Genomic DNA, 12,799 nt, shown 5'->3' with positions numbered 1-12,799 from the left:
CCAGCTGCATCTAATGCCGCGTTCCATTTGTCCTCGGAAGTCGGAATTTCCCAGTTCCCAGTCGGAATTTTCAACTGGAACGCCCCTCGAAGTGGGATTTCTGACTAGGGTAGTGGGAAAAGATGGCTGCCATTCCCAGTTCCGATTTCCGAGGTAAATGGAACGCGGCATAAGTGCTTTAATGATGCTTCTCCGGGACGAGGGGTCGGTTTATTGGGGGTTAATGGGTGTGTTTGTTGCTATGGTTTGTAGGTGATGACACGTGTGTGTTGACAGGTGTGTTTTGACACGTGTGTGTGTGTTTTTCAGGTCGATTCTCGCAGATAAAACGTCCAGGAACCTGTTCTTCTTCCTGTGTCTGAACCTGTCCTTCGCCTTCGTGGAGCTCAGCTACGGCATCTGGAGCAACAGGTAGGCCGGTCTGCCACGTATGTGTTACGGGCTGATTAAAGCGACGCAGAGCTACGCCGTACCCTACGGCGTAGGTACGCGTCGACGCGTAACCTACGCCGTAGGCTACGCCGTAGCTCTCCGTTGGTGTAACGCGGAACCATAAACCAGCCTTGAGAGCCCGGCTCCGCGCCTGCGCGGGGAACAGCTGAGCGCCCCGGTCCCCCCAGGGGCCAAAAAACTGACTCCTGAAGAGCCATTTAGTCTCATTCATCATCACCTGGTCAAAGTATTGATCAAAGTATTGATCAGCTGGATGACGTGGAGGCTCCAGTGTTTGTTTTGGCTAAAGTAAACATGACGTCATGACGTGTAACAGGAAGCGGAGGAAGGAACTGATATGAATCACTCAAATAAAACACTAGACAGACATAGAGAGACTTTATTATCGTTTAATATTTTATGAATTTGAACAGCGGTGCCATCCATCCATCCATCCATCCTCTTATCTACATTCAGGATGTTGGGCCGGCCGTCCAATCAGAGAGCTCCACACCTCCTTAAGCTGGGCATACACTGTGCGATATTTTAAATCGTTTGATTCAGCCCCATCTCACACTGCACGACTAGATCGCGGAGTTCAAAAGTTTAGAGCCCACGATTTATGGACTCACACTGTACGTCCCGATGCTCTGATGCTCCGTCTGCTCACACTATACGATCATAATCCTCCCGTTGTACTTCTGTTACTGGAACTCGAGGCTGGTTTTGGGGCAGGGGTGGGCTGTTCCCACCCAAACGTGCGTCCTGCCCACCCGATCAAAGGTTATGGGATCCTTTATTTTTTTATTTATATAAAAAGAATATCACAGAATATCTGTACCGTTTCTGATAGGGTGGGCACTATGCATCATTTTTAGACACAACAATGAACGCATACCGCAAAAGTTGTGTCCGCGTTACCCTACGCCGTATGCGTATGGATGGGCAGACGTGGGAAATGCGGTCTTTTTATTCTGCTATTAAAACATGATTTGTAATGTGAATTTGCAACACTTTAAACTACAAATAATAGTTTTTGACGTGACATCAGAGATTGCGCATGCTCTCTGTGAAAGGATGAGTCCAATCGGGTCGTAGCTGCTTCAACTATGTGATTCCTTCACGAGGAGCGACCAGAATTTCAAACACGTTTGATTTTCTTGCGAGCACACGATTTGTGATCGGGAGCTCGTCGTGAGGTGTTACTCTCTCGTCGTTACCCCACGTACACTGCACGAGGCACGAGCAAGGATTGGGTCAAAATCCGGCCTGAAAAATAGTTGCACGACTGGAGCCGATAATCGCAGTGTCTGCCCGGCTTTAGTGAGAAGCTGAAACCAAGCAAGAATATTGGGGGGTTTGTTGCGTGAAAATACTAACATAAAAAACAAGGACATTTCCTGAGGCGTCTCCTGAACAAGCTGACCCTGAACACTGATACCCCATTTCCACCAAACCGGTTTCAGTGCTGGTTCTCGTTCGTAATTTGTTCAACTTGCAAATCAGCTGAGAAGTGGTTTGTTTTTCCCTACATTAGGAGCTGCCAAAGTTCCTCTAAGAGGTTCTTTGGATCATTAAATGGGTCCTGGTGGCTTCTGGGTCATTGTGGTGTGTGACAGCAGGGGCCACTTGTGAACCGGAAAAGCGAAACTCGAACTGCGATAAATGTTCTTCTGCGGGTGGAAAAGTAAAGCCCTCATAATGCAGTAATGATGATGAAGCAGCACGACTGTGTCGTATTAATGAAAAGTTGATGACTCGAGATCGACCGAGTATGTCACATCCAGCTCTGCCAGAGACGTGGAAATACGACAAAGCTGTTTCCATCACAGTTTTGGGATAAACTGGATTATGGACGGGTCTGAAAAACCACCTCATGAAAGCAGGAAGACGGGTTTCCGTGACCGAGTTTTCTCTGGGATAGTTAGGAATTTGTGCAGATTTTAGGGTAATGGAAACACGACTATTGTTGTTATTCTGAGGGATTTCACACTCCTTTTATGGATTTCCTGCTTCTGGCTGTTTGGAACTGGATCCAACACCGCTCAAGCACCGGTACTGGTTTTAAGTTAATGTAAAAGCCCTAGGAGAGAATGGGCTACTGAGTCCTTTCCTTCGTCTGTACAAATGGGCCGAGAGTTTGGTCCCGATGGCTAGTAGTAAGTCAGATTGGTTGTGGATGAGAGTTGGATCCGTCGGGGGATGAGAATCAGAACCTCCAGATCTGAGACCGTGATTCTCCGTCAGAAAAGGCTGGAGGTTTCTCTCCGGGTTTGAGATGAGCTGCTGCCTCGAGTGGAGGATTTTAAGTACCGGCAGTTCGTTGACGGCAGCGTGGGAGGAGAGCAGCTCCAGGTCGTTGATCTCACACGTGTAGGAGACGTTCTCCTCTTCACAGGAAGTGGGATCTGATGGGATGATCTCTACAGATGTGGGGGCTCCAGAACTGTAAATGCCGTTTGAATAAGATTTGGAAGAGTTTTATGCAGCCTTCGGCCGTTCATGTGGCCGGGTCTGAGAGAGACGGGACTAAACTCACAATAGGAGCTTTGTCTCCATCAGCGCTGCGAGCTCTTCTTCTTCTTCTTCTTCTGTTCTCACATTCACCCCGACCCTTCAGAGAGGAAGTCCTCCGTCTTGACCCTCCGTTTGGGCGGTACCGTGACCCGTCCCGTCTCAGTCCAGTTCTACTCTGAACCTTTAATATCGGCTGCTGGCGGTCTGAGCGAGAAGCTGTGGGTGGAGGCTGCTGGACCCGCGACAACAGCAGCCATTGTCTCACTACTGAAAGACGTGCACGAGACTTAAAGATGTGCACGGGAGTTTCACGTGGGAACGACCTTCCTGAGGGGATCTATGCCGGTCAGGTCCAGCAGAACCAGGCTGTCTTTGTGTTAACCGGTTCATGAAAACCTGATCCCCCACTCCGACGGCGAGGGCCGTGATGTTGCTTTAGTCCAGGGGTGTCAAATGTGCGGCCCGCATGCGGCCCGAGAGAGATTTTCATGCGGCCCACGAGAAGTTTCCAATGCAAAAAAACGAAATGTTAATTTACTAAAAAGAAGGACATAAATAATTGCCATGAATCGCAGCATATCCGATAATATATTTCTTCTACAAATCCATCGTTATTCCACAAAGAGAGCAGTTTTCGACATTTTTTTAGTTTTCTAGAATGCATTTGCTGATTTTATTTCTTTGTAGACGGTCGTTTATTTTTATTAACTGACTACTATTATATATTTTCGCAGGAAAAATATCACTGCTAAAAAAGATGATAGAAGATATTTATTCGGAGAATTTCAGTTTTGAATACGAGGATAGTGACAAAGTAAAACAGTTAAAAGAGAAGTGCTGACTTTTTCGGCACACTGGCGTAAATATCCGCGCCAATTTTTAAAAATAAATACACTTAATTGTACTGGAAAATCTCTAAATCACAAAGAAACACTCGGATGTAATAAGAAAGATTTTTCTTTTAATTGAATGTCCTATAAAAAAGCGAAATATAAAAAAAACATGTTTCTGTTTATCTTTGTAAAATGATATTAAAAGTATCTTACATAATTTGAAAAAAAACGAGAAATTTAAAGAAAAGATCCTAAAGAAATATATTTACATAATTAGAGTGTAAACAAAGTGCATATTTCCTTTAAAATTAACTAAACTGATATTGGATTAGATAACAATAGTAAAAAGAATTAGAAAAAAAATGTTGGCACCGTTTTTGTTATTTTGAGCGTGCGGCCCGCGAGAAAGAAATTGGTCAAATCCGGCCCGCCAAGCAAAATGAGTTTGACACCCCTGGTTTAGTCGATCTTCTGCATCTGAATCTCTTCTTTTCTTCTGGCGCCACGCGTCCAGCTCGTCGGCTGTGACACGTGGATTGTTGTAGCCTCCCTACTAACCTCCCGCCCACCACGACTCCCCACGTCCTCGCAGCTCCTAGTGTCCTCCGTCTCACCGTCCACCCTCCTCCTAGTCAACATCCACGCTGACTCACCTGCCAACCAGAGATGCACCGAGCAGGATTTTGAGGGCCGATCATCAAAAGCTGTATCTGCCGATTACCGATCACAGCGTGAAATCCATAAATTCTTAAATGTAGTTGTCTCATGTACATTAACGCTGACATTGTATTATTTGGTATAAAAATTAGGAGATGAGAAAGTTTCATGAATTGTCTGTTTTATTGCAGGCTGAAGTGCAATATTTCACTCTAGAGACTCTTAGAGACGATTTAGACTCAGTTACAAAGATGCACCAACACAGACAACAGTAGACATGTCACTCTCTTAGAGTTGATACAAGTTGTAAACTGTAAACCTTAGTTTTCTTGTGAAAATTATGAATTATTAAGCTTTGCGAAAGCTTTAGCGATAGCATCCACCGTGCGTGAAGAAACTTGAGTGAAGCAAAACTCTTCACACTAGAAATCCAAATGTCCCTCGTGAAGCAACTGACACAAGTGACACAAGTATGCATCCATTACCTTAGGATGTAGTTCTTTATTTTTCTTGCTGTTGTTGCTGTCGTTTATACGTCTCTGTTACAGCTGAGTTAGCGGCGTTGCTCCTTTTCTTTCTCTGCGTTACCGGCAGCCAACTTTGAAAACTCAATATCTTCCTTGACGTGAGAAACTTTCAAATGTCTTATCAGCTGCGTTGATGAAATTCTTTTGTAACATTCCTCCTCTGGGTATTTCCTTTACACACCTTGCAAACTGCAAAGTTGTTGTCCTTTTCGGGCATTGTAAAACTCCCATACCGGCCACGCCCCCTTGAAAGATCTGGGTCTGAGATGTGGGAATGCACCTCCATCATCCATCTCTCCATCCATCCATCCATCCATCCCGGTCATCGTAGCAGCCTTATGGCGCTTTTACACTAGTACCTACTCAGCGCGACTCGCCTCGCACTCGTTTCTTTTTAGACACCCAGAGCAGAAGTAGGAGGTTGGAGTGAAGCTGCTGTGACGTATTTGATTGTGTGATCTAAACGAAGAAGACAACAACACTAAAGATGTAGAACCTGGAGGAGATGATAAATGTGCTGCTGGGTCTGTGACTTGTGTTCGATATCAAGTTAAAAAATGAGAGTGAAAGAAGCTTCAAGCGGCAACGCTTTTTTTTTTTTTATGTTTGTCTCGGCGCTGCTGAAAAGTCAGCTGGAGCCGTGAGCAGCTATGAAGGGACAGAGCTCCTGGTAGATCTACTCGTTCCTTCATCTATATCCCTTTAATTCTCTCCTCAGCACCAGGTTTATGAACATCTGCACCTCAGAGTTGGATCATGAAACAGACTTCTGCTGCCGTTGCTGGTCGAATAAAATGAACAAGAAGCCGCGAGTTGTTCTTTCGCTGATTTCCGCCTTCTGACTCAGACGCACGTTAGACCCCTAGTGGAGAAGCGCAAAACCAGGGCGAGTAGAGTCGGGCTGAGTAGGTACTAGTGCAAAAGCACCATAACAGACCTCCTTAGCCGGAGACAGCTGCCCTGTTACTCGTCCCAGAGATCACGTCCACGTCCTGCATCACCTTCAACTGTGTTCAGTTCACACTCCTCCTCACCACCTGCAGAGCCTTAAATAACCACGCCGACCCTGCACCGACGTCCGTGTTGGATCAGACATCACAGGACTGATTTATTTAACAAAGGTCTTTTTATTTAAGATTTTCACAACATACAGTACACAAAACAAACAAAAACTAATCCCCACTCCCCACCCTCCACCCCCCAGGCCTGTACCACGAAAACAAAGACAGTTATTTTGCGTATTTTTTGAGAGGGCAAACCACGCAAATAGATGACAGGGACAAAAGGAACATATGTACCAACTCAAATATGAGTTTCTGGAGCCGCTCGGTGGCGCAGTGGGTTAAGCAGCGGCTCATATACTGAGGCTACAGTCCTCCTGCAGCGGTCGCAGGTTCGAATCCAGCCTGCGCACCTTTGTTGCGTGTCTTCCCCGTTCTCTCTCTCTGCCCCTTTGCAGTCTGCATCTCCAATAAAGGGCCACTAGAGCCCAAAAAAAAAATCTTTAAAAAAAAAAAAAAAAAAAAAAATAAGAGTTTCTGTATTATAGGGTAACATTTTCGGCTTCCATTCGATCCATAAATATCAGAAAAGGCTGCCAGGTTACATACAATTTCAAAACAGACCCTTGTAGAGAGCAGTGTTTCCCCTACCATTATATAGGCCTGGCGGGGCCGCCAGGCCAACGAGACCCCCCGCCAGGCCTAAAAAAAAAATCAATTATCATTTACGTTTAGGAGCCTCTGCAGCTGTTCTGCAACGGGAGTCAACCTGCTTCGTTCCTAGTAACGCTGCTGAGAGCGCAGGCATATTATTATATATTATGGGATGTATAGAGTTTGTAGCTAGCCAAAAAAAAAAAGAAAAAATATCGCGGGTGACAGACAACATGATATAAAGAAATGTTTCTGCAGGTCCGTGTGTTTGTGTTTGTATGAGACGCTGCAGGGAAGCATGAAGGAAAAAACAGCGCACCAGGCGTCCGCGGGGTCCTAGCGCCAGCCATGTATGAGCCTGAACCGGTCCGACTGGTGACCGAGTAAAAAACAACGCATTTAAACATCTGGCTGGGATCCCAAATTGCTTAATAACCATAAATACAGCCCTTAGTTGTACCACACTCCCCATGGTAAATTTCCAATTTGTTGTTTAGCTTACATTTTTGTTCTGATTGAGCTTCTTTTTTTGGTAAGCAATAATGACGAAAATAACACAGGCAATAGATTGTCTTTCCAGTAGAACCACTAAAGGTTCATTTTTTCCCCAGTCAAATGCATGTAACTCTGTTATAACAAAACGGGAAAAAAATCTTCTACAATGTTTAAATAATTTATAACTGATATAATCTCAATTGTGAATAGGGATGTTTTGTGGCATATGCCGTCAGCACGAGCAGCCGTTAAAAGAGGATCATCCCAGAGGGTTTTCATAGAGATCCCTCTGAAATATATAGAAAAGATGTGCTCAATGCTCATATGGGGTCAGACCTTTCAGGCCCATGACACTTTGGTTAAAGGTTAGATTAAATCTAATTATTGAATTGAAGTGATATCATTCAGCAATATAGGCCTACAATGATTTTTAATGTAAAACTTTGTTATATTGCTGCATATCACATGTCCAATATGCCGTCCCACGCGCCTCGTCTGTTAAGGATTTTTTCGGTGGGTACCACCGGGCCTGAAAAAAATTCTAGGGGAAACACTGGAGAGTATCTTATTTTTTCCAGCTTGTGGGAGTACGATAGAGGAAGAGGGTCTTCCCATCAGAGCAGAATCACCACATTGGGTTTATAATTACCTAAATTCACATCCTCCGGAGTGACACCAAACAGAGCAGTTAGAGGGGATGGATCGATCTGCTGCAGTATATGAGTGTTGAAAACGGACCTCCAGAAGTGGTGTAATGTTGGCCACGTCCAAAACAGAGTTGGGGGGGTTTGGTCCCTGGTCCGATCTTAGACAGCCTGACCTTTGACCTGTGGAGTCGGTGTACTCTCTCAAATGATACAACCGTGTGTCGTTGTTCGGAGCATGTTTAAGGAGTTTTTGTGCTTGAACACACCTGATTTAAGCGAGAGCGTCTTTAACAGACCTCTGCAGATTTTGACAGGCAGCTGATCCAAAACGCTTCTGATACGTGACCATCGGAGACCCGGCTCACTTCTCCAACTCCAACTTTGGACTTGTGTTCTTGGAAGTTCAGATTTGGAAGAACGGCTCCGTACTTCGGAGGATGGGAGGATGCGGTCCAGTCTCTCCGTAGTAGCAACAACTCAACAAGTTTAAAACAACACAACTCAGAATAAACCAGAATAGACTGAACTGTTTATTTGATGTTTTTAACGGGTTTCAACTGGTTTGTTTGCTTGTTTTCTGCTCCAAATCTCCTTCACCGGATTTATTCATGGTTTTCCTGAATGCTAAATGCTACGGTTAAGGTGTCCAACTGGGCGGAGGAGCCGGGCAGAACCAGTCTGTCCTGGGAATGTCCCGTTGAAGGTTTTGGTGTTAATATTCGGGACCAAACGCCGTTATTCCCGTCTGGTCTTTATTCAGTTGAATTTACACGTATTTACAGGTTTTACTGACCACAGCTGAAGTGGCTCTGAGCAGACGACAAACAAAAACTAAATTAATTCAGCCATTTTTAAGTATTCCTAATCAGAAAACAACTTATTGATTACTGATTTAAATGTGGGAAACACCTGGACAAGTGTTAGACTTTAGAAACACAAAGAGGCTGATGATCGTGTACTTTACACACTTATACACAAGCTCAACCAGTGTTCAGTGCTTTGGATGTTTCTGCTTAAATTTAAAAATGTAATATTAGTTCAATCATATTATCTTATTTACTATAGCTTGTTTAGTTTCTTCTGGTATCAGACACAGTTGGTCATGACAGAAGAAACTAAACAAGCTAAAATGATTTGTATACTGCAATTTCTTTATTTTTTTTTGCACTTTAAATGGATATTTAAAGGTGTATTTGAGTTATTTATTTCTTAGTTATTTATGTCATAGAAATGACTTAGAATTTTTTTGTTTATGTCCAAAAAAGGATGTTTTGTTTTGTTCGATACGAGAATAACTAGTGCCGTGTTTTTGCCTTTAAATATGTTTGAAAGTATGAAAACATTAACGATTTCAGTTATAATTGCATAAATTGTCTATATTTACTTTATAAACTGTCTTGGGGTTAAATTTGCATTAAATGCTAAAAACCGAATTCTCAAAAATAAAAAATAAAAACCCACAGAAAATGGAAAAAGATCAAACTGATTTCTTCGGGCTCGAGTCTGAGCTATGCGAAGTTATAACAAAATGCATATTTAAAAAATGGTGGATTTGAATGATTAACCTTTGACCTTCCAGGCCGCTCCAGTAGGAGCATCACCGTCCATCGTCCGCTCACGTGTTTGTTTCCTCCGTGTGTCCAGTCTAGGTCTGATCTCAGACTCCTTCCACATGTTCTTCGACTGCACCGCCCTGCTAGCCGGCCTCGCCGCCTCCGTCATCTCCAGGTGGAGGTCCAACGACAGCTTCTCCTACGGGTGAGACCCCCCCCCCCCCCCTCCTACGGTTGCCGTGGGCGATGGCGTTCAGGCATGACCTCACGGCTCCGTTTGACCCGAGTGTCCTTGCTGTGTCTCAGGTACGTCAGAGCTGAGGTCCTGGCGGGCTTCGTCAACGGACTCTTCCTCATCTTCACCGCGTTCTTCATCTTCTCAGAAGGAGTCGAGGTAAATGTGTAACTGTGACAGAGAGGTGTGGGACAGGTGGAGGTGTGGGACAGGGCTGCAACTAACGACTATTTTAATAGTCGACTAGTCACCGACTATTGAAACGATTAGTCGACTAATCGGATAATTAGTATTTTTTTTTTAAATTTAGTATGAGGTTGCTTTAATTATGTGGCAAATGATAATAAACACCAGAAAGATGGTACTAGAGCCCTGATATAGCGGAACTGTTTTCTTCATCCTGCTCCTGCATCTGCAAAACTCTGAGAATTCATGCCCGCACAATAATAGAGATGTATTGATTTAGTGTCTTCTCCCGTCCCGCAAGAGAAATGTCCAGACAAATCTATCTGATTTAATATTAACATGATCATTGTGGAGCTTGATGGATAATTGACAGTTCATTGACACCTGACTGAAAGTTAGATGCAAATCCATCATTGTCATCACACAAGCTTTTTCGCCTTTCGCGCTGCATCAATTATGTGATTGAGGTTATATAAACGAGTAGGCTGTGAGTGGTTCAAATAATACTTATAAATAACAGGAAATATACAAAGTTAACGAATTAATTTAACAAATGAAAATAGGCTTAATATAAAATATCTTACCAAGGCGAGTCCGTTTCGTTCAGCACTCCGACGTGCTTTCTCTTCAAATGCATTACCGACGTGCTCCCGTGAAAAGCAACGTCGGCTTTGCAAACCTTGCAAGTCATCTTTTTATTTGCCGTATCGAGGCTAAAATGCTCCCAAACTTTTGAAGTTTTATTACCTGCAGCTGCTGAGACGCTATCGTACATGAGCAGAGATTGTATTGAAGTGAGACGCCTCACTCCGTTGGAAAAACACGTCTAGCGACAATTGTCGACAATGGAATTCATAGTCGACAATTTTGATTATCGATTTTTGTCGACGAATCGTTGCAGGCCTGGTGTGGGACAGGTGGAGGCAGTACTAGTAGATGAGGGGGGATGAGGGGGGGTGGCACCCCCCCTGAAATAAAAACAGTCAAAATCATCCCCCCTGTAAAACTGCCATCCCCCCCTTCCATCCCTTATGACATTTCATCAATGAATATGGTTTTACTGCTATTTCAACATTTCGAGTCATCACCAGAAAAATAACTTATTTGACAAATTTAACCTGTTTCAAGTCAATTTTCACTTCACACTGATGGTAGAAAAATCTGCCAGTGGGACAAGATTTATCTTCTTATTACAAGCAAAAAAATCTTGTTCCACTGGCAGATTTTTCTACTTATTTCAAGTGAAAATCTACTTGAAACAGGTGAAAATTGTTGTTTTTTCCAGTGATGAGTCTTGTTTTAAGTGTAATAGCTTTTTATTACTAAAATGAGACATTTTAACTAGAAATAAGACAAATATTCTTGTTAAGATTGTGAGTTTTTGCAGTGATCCATTTTACTTATCCTGTGAAGGACAGAGTCATATTGATAAGTTCAGAAAAGTGTTTTTTATTGTTGTGTTTTGATGTATTTGATGTAAGCCCAGTGGATATTTAAAGCTTACAGAAGGCTGCATTTAACTGCTGCTATGTCATTCCTGCAGTATTTCTGCAGCTGTTTTGGTCAGTGCTATTATTTGTAATATATTATATTATTTGTAATCAGCACAAATTATCTGTCCCCATATGATAAAATCCACCACCCCCCTGATTCTTTTTTACAACTTGAGTACTGGGGGAGGTATGAAACAGGACACAGGTGGAGGTGTGAGACGTCTGTAATGTAACCTTCCATCCGTCTGTCCGTCAGCGAGCCCTGGAGCCCCCCGACGTCCACCACGACCGGCTGCTTCCCGTCTCGGTCGCCGGCCTGCTGGTCAACCTGGTGGGGATCTTCGTGTTCCAGCACGGAGGACACGGACACTCGCACGGGGGGGACGGAGGTAGGACCGAGCATCAGAACCACAACCGTCTCCGCAGAACCTCGTCTCAGCGTCCTGACGTCCTCCTGTCTCCGTCCTCAGGTCACGGCCACAGCCACGCTCTGTTCAACGGCAGCCTGAACCACGGACACGCCCACGGAGGTCACGGAGGTCACGGAGGTCACGACCACCACAAACACGGGGGACACGGACACAGTCACGACGACCATGACGGTCACGGTCACAGTCACGACGGACACGGACACGGTGGACACGGACACAGCCACGGTGGACTGGGTCTAGGTGCGTCTGTCCTCCTCTCATCACCAGTTACGCTGCCACCAGGAAGTGGTCAGATGTTTAGTACCGTAGTTTATGGACCATCAGGCCCAAAAAACATCAATGAGCCGGTCTGTTTTCATACAGACGTTTTAAGGTGCGTGATAAAACATATAAAGCGAAACAAAACAGTCTGGTAGGTTAAACTTTAGTCAACTCATCACAATAACTCAGAATATTGTTTAGTTGTAACTAAAACCGAAAAATACTTTCACATTTTAAATCTTCCATGAATCCACCATTAAAAAGTGGAGGAAGTACCGTATTGTCCCGAATATAAGACGACCCCGATTATAAGACGACCCCCTCTTTTTCAAGACTCAAGTTTGAAAAAACTTTTTGAACACCAAATTCAATTTTTATACAGAAAATAATTACAGTACATCTGAAACAAATAATTATAACAATATATTCGAGAGAAAAAGCATGTTATTTTGACTATTTGAAATCATTATCTTGAAGTTTGCATCATAATTTCTCCTCAGCTGCCGGTTTACCTGCCGAACTTCCACCCTCTTTTCTCCAGATTGTCGCTACGTTTCTCCACTTTCTGTTATCTCTTCTCTTATTTTATTCTCTTTCTTATACTATTTTTTATTTTTCTTCTTCGGGACATGGGTTGGTTTTGGCCTGGGGAGTTAAAGGGAAAGTTCGGTTTTTTACAACCTGGACCTTATTTCTGGCATTTTTTATGGTCGTATACTCACCCAGAGGTGTTTGGTGTCATTTGGAGTCATTCGGAAGATATTAGGAGTTTTTTGCGAGCCGCTTCTCCATATAACGGTAGCGCCTGGGGCACAGCGGGACACTGCGGTGCAGCGTCTAAATAACACATGATTGCCGAGAAACTCGTTCATTTCTT

General features: G+C 43.8%; 1 protein-coding gene across 2 annotated transcripts in view; it reads left to right on the top strand.

Annotated features, from left to right (window-relative positions):
* Window positions 1-12,799, top strand: part of slc30a7 (solute carrier family 30 member 7) — a 25,779-nt gene that overhangs the window by 226 nt on the left and 12,754 nt on the right. The window contains exons 2-6 of one of the 2 annotated variants that reach the window (XM_061738869.1): window positions 310-411; window positions 9,413-9,521; window positions 9,623-9,710; window positions 11,487-11,619; window positions 11,701-11,901. In XM_061738869.1, the coding sequence (XP_061594853.1) occupies window positions 9,436-9,521; window positions 9,623-9,710; window positions 11,487-11,619; window positions 11,701-11,901 (508 nt within the window). In that variant the 5' untranslated portion in view covers window positions 310-411; window positions 9,413-9,435. Of the gene's footprint in view, window positions 1-309; window positions 412-9,407; window positions 9,522-9,622; window positions 9,711-11,486; window positions 11,620-11,700; window positions 11,902-12,799 lie in introns of both variants that reach the window. The other variant, XM_061738868.1, reaches the window with a different exon arrangement.

Source organism: Cololabis saira, chromosome 13 (assembly GCF_033807715.1).
Source record: "Cololabis saira isolate AMF1-May2022 chromosome 13, fColSai1.1, whole genome shotgun sequence".
Classification (NCBI taxonomy): domain Eukaryota; kingdom Metazoa; phylum Chordata; class Actinopteri; order Beloniformes; family Belonidae; genus Cololabis; species Cololabis saira.
This window is presented reverse-complemented; position numbering and strand designations above follow the sequence as displayed.